The 15059-nt window shown below is 40.5% G+C and overlaps 2 protein-coding genes across 2 annotated transcripts; one reads left to right on the forward strand and one right to left on the reverse strand.

The window, feature by feature from the left end:
- The first annotated feature begins 297 nt into the window (after nt 1-297).
- On the forward strand, nt 298-14235 carry LOC122616621. The gene is made up of 3 exons (XM_043792151.1): nt 298-551; nt 6959-7284; nt 12334-14235. Exons 2-3 carry the CDS (start codon nt 7200-7202, stop codon nt 13401-13403), a joined length of 1155 nt encoding a protein of 384 aa, XP_043648086.1. The 5' UTR covers nt 298-551; nt 6959-7199; the 3' UTR covers nt 13404-14235.
- LOC122616620 (putative gustatory receptor 77a) lies at nt 7429-9255 on the reverse strand. The gene is given in 3 exon segments (XM_043792150.1): nt 7429-7590; nt 8067-9212; nt 9214-9255. Coding segments are annotated over 3 exon segments (1350 nt in total).
- Nucleotides 14236-15059: the final 824 nt, after the last annotated feature.

The raw sequence follows: 15059 nt of genomic DNA on the forward strand, positions 1-15059 counted from the left end.
GAACGGAGACAATTGTAGATTGTAGAGAAGACGTAGAGGAGAGCGTATGAAGACTTGAAGAGCGAAGAGTAGAAGAGAAGAGTGGTAGAATGTAGAATGAGAAGCCGGCTGCCGGCCAAAGATCAACAAAAAATAAGATTTAATGCATGGCTGCGAAGAATGCGGGCCAAAAGAGAGTGAGCTTTTTCTCCCGATCGGGAAATAACGCTCCATTCTCTCCCCCAAAACCCCAAACGCTCTCCACAAGCTATAAAGTTTTTGTGGATCGAGCTTGGAAACTCAGTTGAATTTCAGCAGTGATCGCGAAAGCCTCATAAGCAACAAAAACGCAAAATTCATGCACCCACAATTAATTTTCGTTTTGTGAAGTGAAGTGAACAGAAGCAGTGCTAAAAAAAAGAAAAAACTAAAGCTAACCGAGCCCAATAAACGCCAGAAAAATAGAAAATACATACAAAACAAGTGTAGTGCGAATAACTAAGAGCAAACCATGTGAGCAAGCAGAATTTATGCTCGAGTGACAAGAAAAAAACACGAATTTTACGTGGCAGGTGTGTAGAAGCGCATTCCGCAGATTGTACATAATCTATATAATATAGGCACTGGGGGAATCTGCGACTAAGTTGAATTTTTCGCTCCCCTCATTCTGTACGCATTACCTTCTTTATAATTTTTTTCCTACCGCCGCCGACGATTATATAAGCCAGCATAGAGAAGTAGAAGGGTAATGACGGTAGCGTTGTTGGCCCATACAAACACCCAATATGGCTATACAAACAAACACCGACACGCACATTGGGACACGTCGAGCGTACATAGATAAGATAGCATAGCTAATAATATAACCAGGGGAAAACTGTACAATAACGTCATTTATAAAATATTTATGGATTTGGCGTACGTTTTTTTTCAATTTCTTCTTTGGATTTTGGCTCCTAAGCAATTTCCAGATGCTCCTGCGCAAGGGTATATTTAAACATTATTCGCACGCATTTGCTAAATAATAAACAAATTATAAATAGGTAACTTAATAAAAAGCCCGATAGCGAAAACAGATGAAAACGGCCAAAACGGCAAACACCAGATGAGTAGAATACACAGGGACAAATAGTCGGCGCGACTGACTGACAGATCGTCAAATGCTGAAAGCTTTTCGTATTACTCTATGCTCGATGGATGTATCTTTGTATCTCGGCATCGTTTATCATGCGTCTCACTCCCACTCGCTGGCTGTCACTCGGCCTGGGTCGCGTTTTTATTTGTATTTAATTTTTTTGTATTTTTTCCGATTTTTTCACTTTTTGTTTACACTGAGAAATCAAGGTTAAAAGCGCAAAGCCGCGTGCGTAAATGGACAGAAATTAGGCAGAGTTGGTAGGGAATTTATCGCAATGATCAAACAATTTGATTTCATTAGCCATATCATGTCATGCCAGTACCTATACTATACAATTCCCCCTGCCCTGCGACACGCACAGTCCATTAAAGACTTATTTAAGCTTGGCAGCCAACTACTCGCAGCAAAAAATACAAATAAAACGAAAAAACGAAAAAAAAAAAATAAAGAAAGAAGCCGGCCAAGCTTTAAAGAGCCGAAAGCGAAAAAGCAACGCCGAATCCGAGTGTATGAAAACCAGAGCAAATAAATAAAAGCCGGAGGGAAGTGCTTACGTGACGGAGTCGAAGTTCCAATGCCCTGGGGAAAATGCTTTAAGATCTGCTCGACAAGAGTTATTATCCCATATTTCAGATTTTCAAGGCATGCCTTAGCATTGTCTTCCCAAAAAATGTACCAAACTGCATCATATTTATATCTTCATAATAAATTAATCAAATATATAATTTAATGGGTGCAGAAAAAATGAGCGGTGCTCAAGTTTTGATAGGTTTTAAGTCTCTGCTAATTACACAATCATGCAAACTTATTTATGTTTACAGCTACGTTAAAAATAACTGTTAAACAATTCTGCGGTTCCCCGAAATAAAAAACCTAAACCTAAAACAAATAAGCAACGTCGCAAAATAAGAAACTAGAGTAAATAAAGAGAATCCGGAATATGGGAACCAGCCTTCTAGATGTAGCCGAATTTTACATACTCTAGAAAAAGTTGAAGAAGAACAAGTGACATGGATTTTATTAATCAGAAAAGAAAAGAATTTAAAAAAGTATGAAACAGTACCACAATTATACATTGGTTGAACATTAAAACAGTTTCTTTTCCATTTACTAAGGATCTATGTAAATCTACTTCAGTTTCAGTATAGAACAGTAGTTTTACGATACCTTCAACGTAAATTCAAGGCAATGCGAAATATTCCTCTCTTTCAACTCCACCCATCTTTTCAATCCTTAAACTCGTTAAAGGCTTAATAGAAGCCCAATGGCGCACCAGTTGCGGTTCAAAGCGATTCCCTTTAGCAGCCCAGCGAAATGCAAATGGAAGTTCAGCAATGGATGGGCAATCCCAATTGCCGTGGAAAACTTTACAGACTCCACCTCGAAAGAGTATTCTGGGCAAAAAGCGAACGGCAGCGGCATCGGCATCGAGCAAACTCAGAGGTCAGAGCGAGGCAAAAGCGACCAAAAGCATAACAAAACCGTCGTGAATCGAGACGAGACGACGACTTCAACCGGGCGGACTACACTGCGATGAAATCCGATACCGTGTGGCGTCAATTGGGAGCCACTTCGATACATCAAAAAAAATTGTGTGCTTCTGTCAGCGCTGCGAAGTCGAATGCAAATTTGAAGAATACTTTGCATACAATTTGTTTACATTCTGTAGAAGGGAATCCTATCCGTGAACTTGGATAACTCGGATAATTTGGATACACCAAAGCAAACATATTACTATGTATAAGCTACTCGAGATTTGACACAAAATGTGAACTAATATAATACTATTTAACAAGATGATGTTAAATATGTTTGTCTTGTCTTTTACCTTATTAATAATACAGTGACGGAATATAACACAAACAAACGAACCTCAAATGGAGCATTAAATACGAATAAGCATAATAATCCCATAATAGGTATTTTTAATTTTATTGCACCGGGAAAAATGGAAAAAAACCAACCTAACTTTTATGATTCGAGCGAAATTCCTACATGTAATTAAATTCATTTAATATTTTTCATATGGTCCGTAACGACGTATTTGACTCAAGATGAGACTGTGACGTAAAAACTATAAATTTCCCACTAAATTCCACAGCAGAAAGCTGATTTATTTAGCATTACGCATAATCACTTGACGTCATCGCTATCAACATTTTAATTGACCATTTACGATCTCACAAGTGCAAACTAATATTTGTAATCATAAATAGGCAGTAGATACAAATTGTACTCTACATTGATTAAATTAAATATATAATTGCGTTTAGATAGGGGCGTTTTTAATACAACAAACAAAAAATTGCTTAGACTATATTACGTTAAATCTACAGTCAACCTTCTTTAACAATTTTCACTTAACGAACCACAACAAAATGCTGTAACAAGCATCTTGCATATTAATTTATAAAGGTCTATGACTAAAATTGTTATATTAATGGAGCTAAAATTGGCGAACGGGCATACTTTGAAAGCTTTACATATTTCAGTCGTTTACTTGAAATGGTTAGTTTCTTGGACTTCTTTGGTGTGAAATACTTTTATTTTTTATCTAACAGATAAGATATAGATAAACTGGCCTGAGTTTTGAGAACTTTTCGAGCTGTGTACTTTTCGCTTAAAGTTTCACCAGCCAGCTCCGAGTTGCAATGCGCCGGAAGAGGTGAGGAGCTTTATGGCAGTAGCGGTGGCTATGGCAACAGAAAGAGCCAAACTGCCCGCACATGAGGTTCGCTCTTAGCCCCACTTAGCCCCCAAAAACCCCTCTCTGGGCCCCATAGTACCCATTGTAATCGCTCCGCTCCGCCCCGCCCCGCCCTGCAGTCTCCCTCCTACAAAACGTACCTTTCAAGTGCGGGCTGCCGATGCTGCTGCTGCTGTTGTTGCCGATGTTGTTGTTGCTGATGTTGCTGCTGGCTCATCAAAAAGCCAAAAGTTGTTGAACGTGAAATTATTGTACGCGAACATGAGCAAATACCAAGGCAGATGTGTGTGTTCGCAAGTATTTATGCACACAGAGCCCGTCGGGTTTTGCATGTGTTGCCTTGCCGCGGCAAGATAAACAGCTGAAAAGAAAAAGCTAAAGCTGGAGCCAAAGCCAAAGCTAAAGCCGAACTGGAAGCATCGGATAGATGCATCAGATTTCGCATTCAAGTGAAATTTATGGCAATAATAAAGCTAAACTAGCGTTCGAGGTAAAAAGATGATGAACTATGCAGAACCGAGTACAAAAGGAACTGGAAGTTGCCATTCGTCAGCGTTTCATACTTCATTTGCCGTTGCCAACTCACAATCAACCATTCAGCCAACAACCTCCCACTTTTCAGACCCCTTGACTTTATGCGGGAAAAAGTTACTTAGCTGCTATCACAGTTTAGTCATCTACACAAATATGCGATTACCGCACAAAGCGCAAGATACAGATACATAGAGTCAAATACTGCTATATAAGCTGTACAAGATATAAGCTCAAAAGAATGCCCGAAGGTGATCGTACAGTTAAACGAGTCTACATGTAAGCAGTTCTCTCAAAAGTAAATATCAAATTTAAAAAGTCTTTAATTTCTAAACATTCTAGACAGCGCGATTTGGCTGTTCGATTTGTCACAGAAATAAACCATCTTATCTTCAAAACGGAACAGTGATCTATGCCATACCTGTACATATATTCGATTTAGGTAAAAAGTTATAATTGTTCTCAGGAAAATATGTACATTAATCCAACCAATGAAGTTAATATTTCAGCTTATTTAGCTTTGGTAGACTAGTTACGTAGAAGCCCCATGTATTGATGCACTCCAAACTTCAACAAATTTGGAGATGAAAATTAAAATGTCATATTTTGTAGTATTGATGCAGGGAAAGTTCTACCCAAAAATGAAAGTCTGGAGGCGAGAGCGTAAAAAAGAAAACAAGTGACAACAGGAAGCTGAGATTAAAAGATCCGACAAATACGACCCATATAAGATAAGATCTGTTTGGTAAAGCCAACGAGACGATAATTAAAATTCCTCTAGACTCAAACAATATCTGAGCTGATTGTTGTCGGGCCAACTTCTCGGAATATCCCATTCAGTTCTGTTGCCATTTATATATCCAATTTTCGGGCTACTTGTTCGCTCGATTTTCCCTATATATTTCATTTTCTGTGGGTTCATTAATCTGGAATTGTTTATGGCTCCGCATAGCCAAATAGATGATGTTTATGGGGAACTCTCTTTGGAGCGTCAGCACACTTCGCAGGTTACTGAACCTGCAATACTCGTACTCTCGTTCGGATGAAGCTCGTCCAAAGCAAACAAATTCCCAGAAATTTCTATGGTCGCTAGCACTCTGTTTTCACATGTACATAAGTACATACATATATCGCAGTTCGATATGTAATCAGCAGTGGACTTGTAGACGAACTTACTCGGGAGTTATTCTCTTACATATGTATGCATGTACATACATACTTGCAACAGGAATCTGGCATCTCGGCTTTATCGGCCAAGTGGAAAACAACACCACAATTAAGGCGTTTTCCTCGAATTTTGTCTACCTGCCCCTTCTGTGAGTAATGCAATTGTGCAACTGATAAGATAAAGCCGAAAGGCTCTCATTTGCACATTTGCTCTGACGACAAGCTGCTGTTTTCACCCATCGGAAATTCGATGAAAGGAAGTTCAGTTTCCCCAGAAATTAAACGGAGCTTCTGTGCATTGGGCACACAGCTCGTATCTTATAAATCTTCAGCCTCGTTTAAAGGAGACTGGATGGATACGTTTAGAATTTGATTGAATGGATATGAAAAGCAAATCATCGTCGGGCATTCAATACCAATATAGCACTGTAAGAAAATGCGGCGGATCTTTTTAAAGATCTATCAAATATTTTGTGATTCCCATAATAAATACCAGTATAATCACAGGTTTTAGTAAGACCCAACTGTTAAAGAAAACTTAAGGTCTACTTCAAGTGTGATGTGTAGAGGCAACAAACGTATAATTATTTTTGCTCAGTGAGCACATGCAAAATTTGTTCGATTTGGACACGTAGGCGGACCTGGACAGGTCTTTTATGGACCTGGGACAAGCCAGCAGTGACCGACCCCCATTTCCCCCATTTTCACCCTTCTCGAAAATGTGGGGCTGTGTGCCTTTATCAGTGCCTTTTCAGTGGCGGCCCATTCAGCAAAGCCAGAAAACACGCACAAACATTTTCAGTTGCCGGGGAAATGGTGATCCCGACCCTCGCTGATACCCCGCACACACCCATACGTCCCAAAACTGAGAGACCCGGCACTTGGTCATTAAAACTACTCGCAGAGCCAAAAAAAAGGTTGCTATTTTTAGCAGTGACGAACCGGCAAACCAAAGCAAACCAAATTAAAACCAATCCGAAACCCCGAAAGAATGAGAGAGCATTTGGCTGTAGACTCTAGAGGCACCTTCTTATTAACGCTTCGAGTGTTTACTGCCTTTCTGCCCTGCTTTTATTCCCCTCCGAATGCAATTAAGTTAGAACTCGCATTTCATCGAATGTGAAAAATAACAAATCAAATCTGTAGAGCAGTTATAGCGAAGGAAACAAATTTGTAAAATGGGAACTCGATTTATAATGGCATTCCGATTGCTTAGTCTCTGTATTATTTTTTGAGGTGACAATTATTTGAAGATTTTCAAAATCGACCAATTTAATTTGCAATACAATACATATAGGTATTTACTAAAGTCAGCTATGACTTAATATTAGTAACATAAGTAATAGCAATAAGCATTAAACTTAACTGAAGAAGGCACAACAAATATTTCTGCACACGACAGTGTACTCTAATTTTTCGTTTCATTCTCTTTTCAGTCGATTTGCCGAGAAGATGCCAATTGATTTTGATTTTCGCAAATTATAACGAGACATTTATATGATTTGATAGCTGGCCAGAAATTCGCAAACGATTCTCGGCGACCAGGCAAGGTCATATCGATTGTCATCAGCTGCTGTCGGCACTCCCCACCCATCACCCACACCCCACCACCAACCGCCCACCGAGTGACACCACCCAACAGCCCACTGAAAAGCAAATAACTGAAATAGCGCAAATATGCCATACTTGAATGCGCCAAGGAGGTGCTTGCACCAGATGCTAATAATATATGTGCTAATATTTGTTTCCAGTGCAACGACACGTAAGTAAAGTCACCCCTTCCATGGGATTCCGTATGCTATTACTACATATGTACATATATGTACATACATACATTTACCCAACCTTAACAAGGGAACAATTTAATTTATATTTATTTATGGCCATTGTCTGGGGAGTTTGTCAGCTATTGGTTTAGGACTTTATCAAACTGTATCAGTATCATGAGGTATTCTAGTATCGCACCCACGATGCAAAAGAGTAACGCATTGTTCAGCTTAAACAGTCCACAGGCGCTGACAGCAAATATATGCTCCACATTCTTCAGATACAGGCCGTAGTAGTGCATCTGGGGAATAAGATACATTAATTAAAGTCTGGCTGAAGATAAAAATATGACTTGCACACAAACTGCTTATCATATGCTACTCTTTGACCCATAAAAGACGAGAAAAATGAGCTGTAATTTCTTCTTCTATTTCTTTTCTACCGACAATGATTGGTGAAATTATTAGAAAAATCAACCTTATTATATATTCATAAAAATTAATGAGTATACAAAACCCTTATGGAACCAACGTCGGTATTTCTCTTTGTAGATTTTTAAGCTTTATGCTTGCTTCGAGCACCGTCGGAATTATTTTAGTATTCCAATCACTTTCGATAACTATTTTATGATGTGCGATATACAATCAACACCTGCTGAATATAAATGGCACTTATTAAATAGAAAGAAATAAATACTCGTATACATTCAACTATTAGCATATAATAACACCAAATTGTTGCAGCATAAGCCGATATAGTTTATATAGCTCAACTTACAGTGTGCCTGAGTTGCTTCACAATGCTTCTGGATGGAAAGGCCAATCCTCCGCGTTTGAGGATTTCCCTGGTACAGTTAAATCTTCTCTCTGAGTAGTATGTGGGTAAAATAACCAGCAAAAGATTGGTGAAGAGCCCCAACAAAAAGACGATAGCGAAGTAGTTTAACGGAAACGATCTTCCATATTTTCTCAAAATAAACTTGCTGTACTTCATGAAGTATGTGAAGAACAGGTGAATCATACACTCCAAGGGCACATATCCCAAAAAGCAGACGGCCTGAACTGCGCACAATGAGCATATGGACCGGTGAAGCTTCAGCAATTGCTGATGTACATGAAGTAATCTCCACAACTCGAGGGCCAACCACTTTTGTTGGCCTTTGTACAGCTCCTGCCGGTTGAGCCAAAATCCGGCACTCTGGGCACTTTCAAAAATATGCTCGGCATCCACCAGAATTCTGGCCAGCAGTAGATTGGAGTGTCGAACGAGGTGACCCAGAAAAAGTAGCGCTAATGTGTACATCCCCAGGGAAAGCTGCAGGATGGCCTGGCATACGGTTATGAAAACCAAACAGCAGGCGTACAAGAAGTTCCTTCTCACTTCCGGATCATCCTTGAGTACCTGAATGGGCTGAGCCAAGGCGAACATATAGGAACTGAGTAGCACCACCACTTCTAGCAGGTGTCCCCTGGTGGCCAAACAATCGATGGAATCCTTCAGTTCCCGAGTGTGCATCAGTCTCCTTAACTGCCTTCGACACTTCAGCAATCGATTGAGACACCCAATAATCTCCGACTGCTTGGAGCAGTGTATCCACAGAGTCATGAAAGCGCAGACCAGAAGCAGGACATATCGATTAAAGCCAATCATTAGTAGAATTCGGTTTTGGCGCAGAAAGGCCATCCTTTCGAAAATGCACCAAAAGGCTATGGGTGAAAAACAGCCCACAAAGATCAGCATCACCCAGCCGTGGATGCGAAGATAGAGGCTCTGTCTGACCCTCTTAATGCCTCGAGGACTCCAATTGGCGGTGGCCATTAGGCCAAACACCCTGGTCAGACTGTACAGTACACCCAGGGCCGACATGCCCAGGAGTAGAAGCCAACGCGGCATCGCTGTGACTCGAATGTGTCCAGGTTGGGGACGAAACTGCTAGTGCTAGTGGGTTACCCAAAGGCAATGGCATAATCGAATCACAGCCACGGGCAGCACTCAAGGCGATGCACTCGGAGAAATTGTGTGTCACTTTAGGAGTAATTTGAATATTTAAGAACATTTTTCTTATTTTTGCAAATTGAAGTTGGTATTGAAGCTTTCTGCGATTAATATTGTAATATATGCAAATATTAAAGACAAAAAAATTGTATCTTGGTTTTAGCTAAGCTCTCACATTCCATCTAAAAATGTATCACACTAGCTTCTTGCTAATTTTCGCAACATTATGAAGTCTAATGGTAAGGGAAAACTACGATTTATGAACAAATTATTTCCGAGTGTGGTTACGCCAGCTATTAGCCTGATTGAATTTCGTTTAGCCAAGGCGTTCACTCAGCCAGATAATCTGTCCAGATAACACACTCAGTGAGCAGCCCAATAGTGCCACAACAAAAGGGTTTCGCCGATACATGGATGCATGGATGCATGGATGGATGGGTGGATGGGTGGATGGCTGATTGGCCAACAAGACGGGGGAAATCCACATTGGAATACTAGGATGGAAATTAGGCAAAATCTGAGAGTTTATGGTCTGTGGCTCACTTTCCACCGGTAGATGGATGCAGAATGTATCTCACAGAATCACTCAATTTTCAAGTGGCTTCATGTGTTTGCGCCTTCCATCTGCCGGTTCTCACCTGTAAATGGGGTTAAACTGGATTTGCAATCAGTGCCGAACGCAGATAAAGCTAACAATTTAAATTCCTGAAACAGTTGGCCCAGTCTCTCTTTATCCCTCTCTCCCTCTCTCCCTGTCCCCTGTCGACTGAAGATCTCGTATCTTCGCATTTGTATCTGTATCTGCAGGCCACAAAGCCAGGACGCTGTCGCTGGATTATTAAAAAAGTTTTTCGCTTTTAAAGAGTTTTTCCCCCTCTTGGCTGTTTTTTCCCCTTTTTTTTGCATTCGTGCTACATGAAATGCAAAACACTCGAGTGTCTATATGTGAGAGTGTGTGAGTGTGCGAGTGTGTTTTTGTACTTCCATCTTTTATGAAAACTTTCCACGGCTGTTTATAAGTTTCTCACCGAAGACCCAAAGTGGCAGCAATAGTGCAGGGGAAAATATATAGAAAAATAGCCATCCATGTATGTACACGCCTGTGTGCGCTTTTGTCCTCCTGCTCGCATCTTGTACATGGCTGTAACCCTGGTTCCAGATTCTATAGCTTCTGGTTCTGGCTCTGTCGCCTGCTCCGACTTTATCTGAATAGGCAGCCAAGTGTGCGGTTTGGTTTTAATCTAGGTTAGGTGGCCGGCTAGTCTGACAGCTTGCTCCGCAGCTCGCTGCAAATTGCTGTGCAATGTCCTCGTCTGACGGCTAATTCATTCACATTTTTTTCGGTTCTCTCCAACAGCAAAATAGGTATACCAGCAATTCAAGCCTTTACAACATATATTTTATAACACATGCACAAGTAGTTTCACTTTTTACATACGACACAAGCGTTTTGTTTTCGTTCATTATGGCTGCCGAAAAGGAAAGGGTATTTAAGATTACTTTGTTAGAAAACAACAGAATTTAAGTTAGTCGAAGTAAAATCCGGTCGGGTTCTGGAACAACAGCAATGAAATGTGAAGTTTTTTATTAAAAATGTAATTAACATTTTTTAAATAATTGATAAATTATTATTTTCAAAAAAACTAGGAAGTTGGTTACGAAAGTTAAAAATGATAAACTCAAACATTCTGACCATAATAAATACGGAATCAATTAAGAGCGAAACCAAAATCCCGAGTTTTTGCACATATTTTAACGAAATCAAGTTGAGCAGCTTTAAATTATTTCCATTTTTTGGACATGCCTCGTTGAAATCTAACCTCCCGCCGCCAAACTTCAAAGTCGAACTGCGGATACGAGGGCGGCTGACAACTGTCCCAGCTGTCCCACTGATAACACGACAGCGTCAGCGAACAAATGCGAAAAACAACGAACAAGTAAAACTTTAATTAAATAAAGTGTAAGAAGTTTCTTGAGCTCCTTGAAAGCAGCCGCCGTAGACCCACCAAAAGTCCACCGACCCACCAAACAATCGCCAGCCCAAAAGCATTCTGCTCCCCCGACATCAAAGTGCAGGGCCCGAAGAAAAACCGAAAAAGTTTAGTTTTTAATATTCGACAGGCTGCGGAGGTTCTTGTGCTTAAAATCAAGTAGATTTTTCCAGCCAGATATTTACTTTTGTCCCGACCCCCGAAAAGGGAAAATCCGAGGACCAAAAAGTCAAAGGGCACGGAACAGAAAGAGAAAGATGGAAAATTCCCATTATATGGACGAGTGAAAATGACAAATTAACTTGAACAATGAGCGAACACATTTCGCAGAAAGGAGAAAACTCCAAAGGAAGGAACAAAATGAATAAAAAGGCGGTTTAGTCTCGCCTATAGAATAGAAAATTAATGGAAGGCAAACAGGTAGACTTAACAATCAATGGCAAGTGGAAAAACTTTAATTGGCATAAGTTTACCAGATTACTTCTATACTCGGCAGTTCCGCGCCAATGAATCACCTGGCTGGGTAGGCAATGGACATTCGATCCGATAAGTTGACCTTAATGCATTCCGTTTTTTATTGTATTGTTCTGTTGGCTCTGTAAGAAAAGGGTGTATAATCAGAAAAAAGATGTGGGTGAACATCTGAACATATTCTCCAAAGTGACAGGATGAGAATTTGATTTCTCTTTCGCCTTTTCTACAATCAATATTAAACGAGAACTAAACTTAAATATTAAATATAATTTGAACAAGGCTTGAATCAATTTTGTACCACATTTATGTTTACCCAGACACAAAAGCTACACCTTTGCTCAAAGCTTACCTTTGTGTACTTTTAAAATCAGCTTACCAACCGAGCATCTCTTTTATTTTCTAGTGGGTAAATTTAAGCACCGCACTTTGCCATAAATAAGACAGCACTGCTTGAGGTGACCTCCATTACCCACCCACGCATTTCGCCCACTCCTACTTAAGTACACCTAAGCTGCAACTGAGACTTCATGTTTTATTGACCACCACTAACGGCTGCAATTTCTCCACCCATAATTTCGTTACAGTTGACCAGGAGCTCTTGCCGGATTTGTGTGAGTCGGTTAAATGCCCGCCGGATGCCGAAATGCAGTGCCCGGCGGACAGTTCCATACGCCACAACCTACTTGCGGTGGACCTGATTAAATCGAATGCGGTGGAGTTGCCCATCGGAGGTGAAGTCGCGTCAGCCGCCGAAGGGGTATCCTACAATAGAGGTCTGATCTCTGATGAGGATTACGTCCAGTGCTGTTTGAACCGGAAGTGCATATGCAAGACCTGTTACATTCCGGACTGTCCTTTGGATGCAGACGACGACGTGGTGACGGTCGAACTGGTGCCGGAAAATAATCAAACGCCCGGAGAATGTTGCGGCACCTACGAGTGCCATGCGGAGCCGAATTGCACGGTGGTGCGGGACACGGACTTCCACTGGCTGAAGCAATGCCAGCGATGCAAGTGCGAGTCCGGACTAAAGATATGCCACAAGTCCTGCGATGAGAGGGCCGAAGGTGTGTGCCAGTCGAAGATTTCGGGCATGTTCTACAAGGACGGAGAAACGTGGACGGAGAACTGCAAGACGTGCGAGTGCGAGAAGGGGGAGCCCAAGTGCACGATGTCCTTTTGCGGCAACCTAAACTGTCCCAGTGAAAGGCAGGTGATGCTGAAGGACACCTGTTGTCCGGTTTGCTGGCCCAAGTGTGCGCCGATGCCGCACGAGAAGCAAGACGATGAATCCTACGCGGATTATGTCGATGAGTCAGAGACGCCAGAGGTGGATTCATTGCCGCCGCTGCTGCCTGATCCATTCACCACTCAGCAAAGTGCTGAGCTGATAGCCACTAGCACCACCACAAGTAGCAGCAGCACAACCTTAACCACAGCTGCACCACTGGCCACCACAATAAAGTGCAACAACGCCTTTGACCAACCGAAAGTCGTTGAGGTAGTAAACCAAAACAACTATTATTTCTACTGGCTGCTGCCCTATTCGGTTATAGCCTCCATTGCGATTGTGGTAATGAGCTTCTATATTTATCAGCAGCGTGCCAAGAAACGTTCCTACGATCCGGTCTCCATTCTGGACCACAGCATCTAAGCTTGAGACCTTTCGAAATACTAACAATACTACTAAACTTAAAACTAATTTAGCTCTAAGTATTCCGCCTTTTCCAATTGCACGTTGCTAGCTTTTTGAGTGTGGCCAGATGGGTTGGAGGCGAAACAATGCTTTACTTCCAAGCCTGGCCACTCTTAACTAATCAGTTTAACCGCTTATATGGAATACCAAATACCCAAGCCTTTCTAATGCCTCTGCCTTTATTTGTTTGGTATTGATCTCATTTTAACTTTTTACTTTTCACTTGCAACGAAAACAAAAAATTAATCGAATGAAAACTACACGAAAATATAAGCAACGAACTTTAGCAGCAACAAAATCAAAGTATTCTTATGAAATTACGCAAAAATATTAAATTACAAACGAAACAAGAGTTACTATTTCTAAACGAACGCAAATGATGTATGTACATACTGTATGCCTTCCTCTTTCCATGGGAAGTCAACTTTTTAAACTTAAAGCTTGATTTAAGAGAAATATAATACCAAATCATGTTTAAAGCGAGTAAGCAAACACTCGAAATTATTCGAGACACGTCTTAGATATTAGTTTTAGCTTCTAAATTAGGAAGTATGTGATATATATGCTAATTAGCCTATGTAATTTTTCAACAAAGGCATGCTGCTGTTCAAAAATATGGAAAACAGTATTGCAACACAAGACCCGAAAGCCCCTAAACGAAATGTAAGGCATCGCAATCGCTGAAGGAGGTTCTACTTTAGCTAATGTCATAACGTTGCCACTTAAATGTATACTATAAAATCATTATTTAAATTTATGTTAAAAAATAAACCGAAATTGGTATGCAAAGCGATGAAACCAATAAAAATGATTGTTGTTCATTATAAAAGGGATCATAATTTATGGGACATTGCATGATTGGTGTACTGAGAAGGCTGTAATGGAGACTAGACTTTATATTCTAACAATTTTACTCTAGAATACAGTTTTATTTACATTTTATTCACCCAAACCAATTGACAACTCATTAAAGATCGGCCCATTTTATACTGAATATAGGCAAAAGGTCGCGAATCTTTCTAGCTGTCATAAAGTAAAGGGCAATCATTTCAACAAATAGCCCGCAAATGTACTTTATTTGTATACGGTATAAAAAACTTGCCGCAAAAGTTTTGTACTCATTTTAAATTCGACCTTCAGAACCGAACGAAGACAGAGTGGCAAAAGGTCGCTCCTTGGCAAATTGTATGCTAAGCATAATGTCAGGCCCTGATATGATTTATAATATGTAATAAGTTCCAGGGCAACTTGAAGTGGGTAACATAAAATACGCAAAGGTGGGGCTGCGAGAATGGGTAGAAGTCTGAATAGACCCTTGGAAAAAATTCGAATATGCATGGGAATTGGGTCTTTGGCGGCTCCTTGTTGGGCCTTCCCGTTTTGCCTTTGTTACGTGGGCGAACCACTTCACGCAAATGGAAGCCCCACCATGTCATACATTTTGTTTAGATTTTTATCAAATACTAAAATGCCATGAACAACGTACATACCTAACCGTACACTCAAAGAAACAGTTCGTTTGAAATTTAAACATAAAAATGAGTCTTTATGTAGCATAAAATATTTAACAAAGACTCAATTTGTATAAACATTGACAAGAAATTTGCACGGATT

The sequence above is a fragment of the Drosophila teissieri genome, chromosome 3L, assembly GCF_016746235.2.
Source record: "Drosophila teissieri strain GT53w chromosome 3L, Prin_Dtei_1.1, whole genome shotgun sequence".
In the NCBI taxonomy this organism is placed as follows: Eukaryota; Metazoa; Arthropoda; class Insecta; order Diptera; family Drosophilidae; genus Drosophila; species Drosophila teissieri.

Bases quoted from the DNA above. Each gene is read 5' to 3' on its own strand.
- LOC122616621 (XM_043792151.1), top strand. From the start codon at position 7,200: ATGCCATACTTGAATGCGCCAAGGAGGTGCTTGCACCAGATGCTAATA. The intron at 7,285-12,333 runs GTAAGTAAAGTC...ATTTCGTTACAG, and splicing joins TGTTTCCAGTGCAACGACAC to TTGACCAGGAGCTCTTGCCG.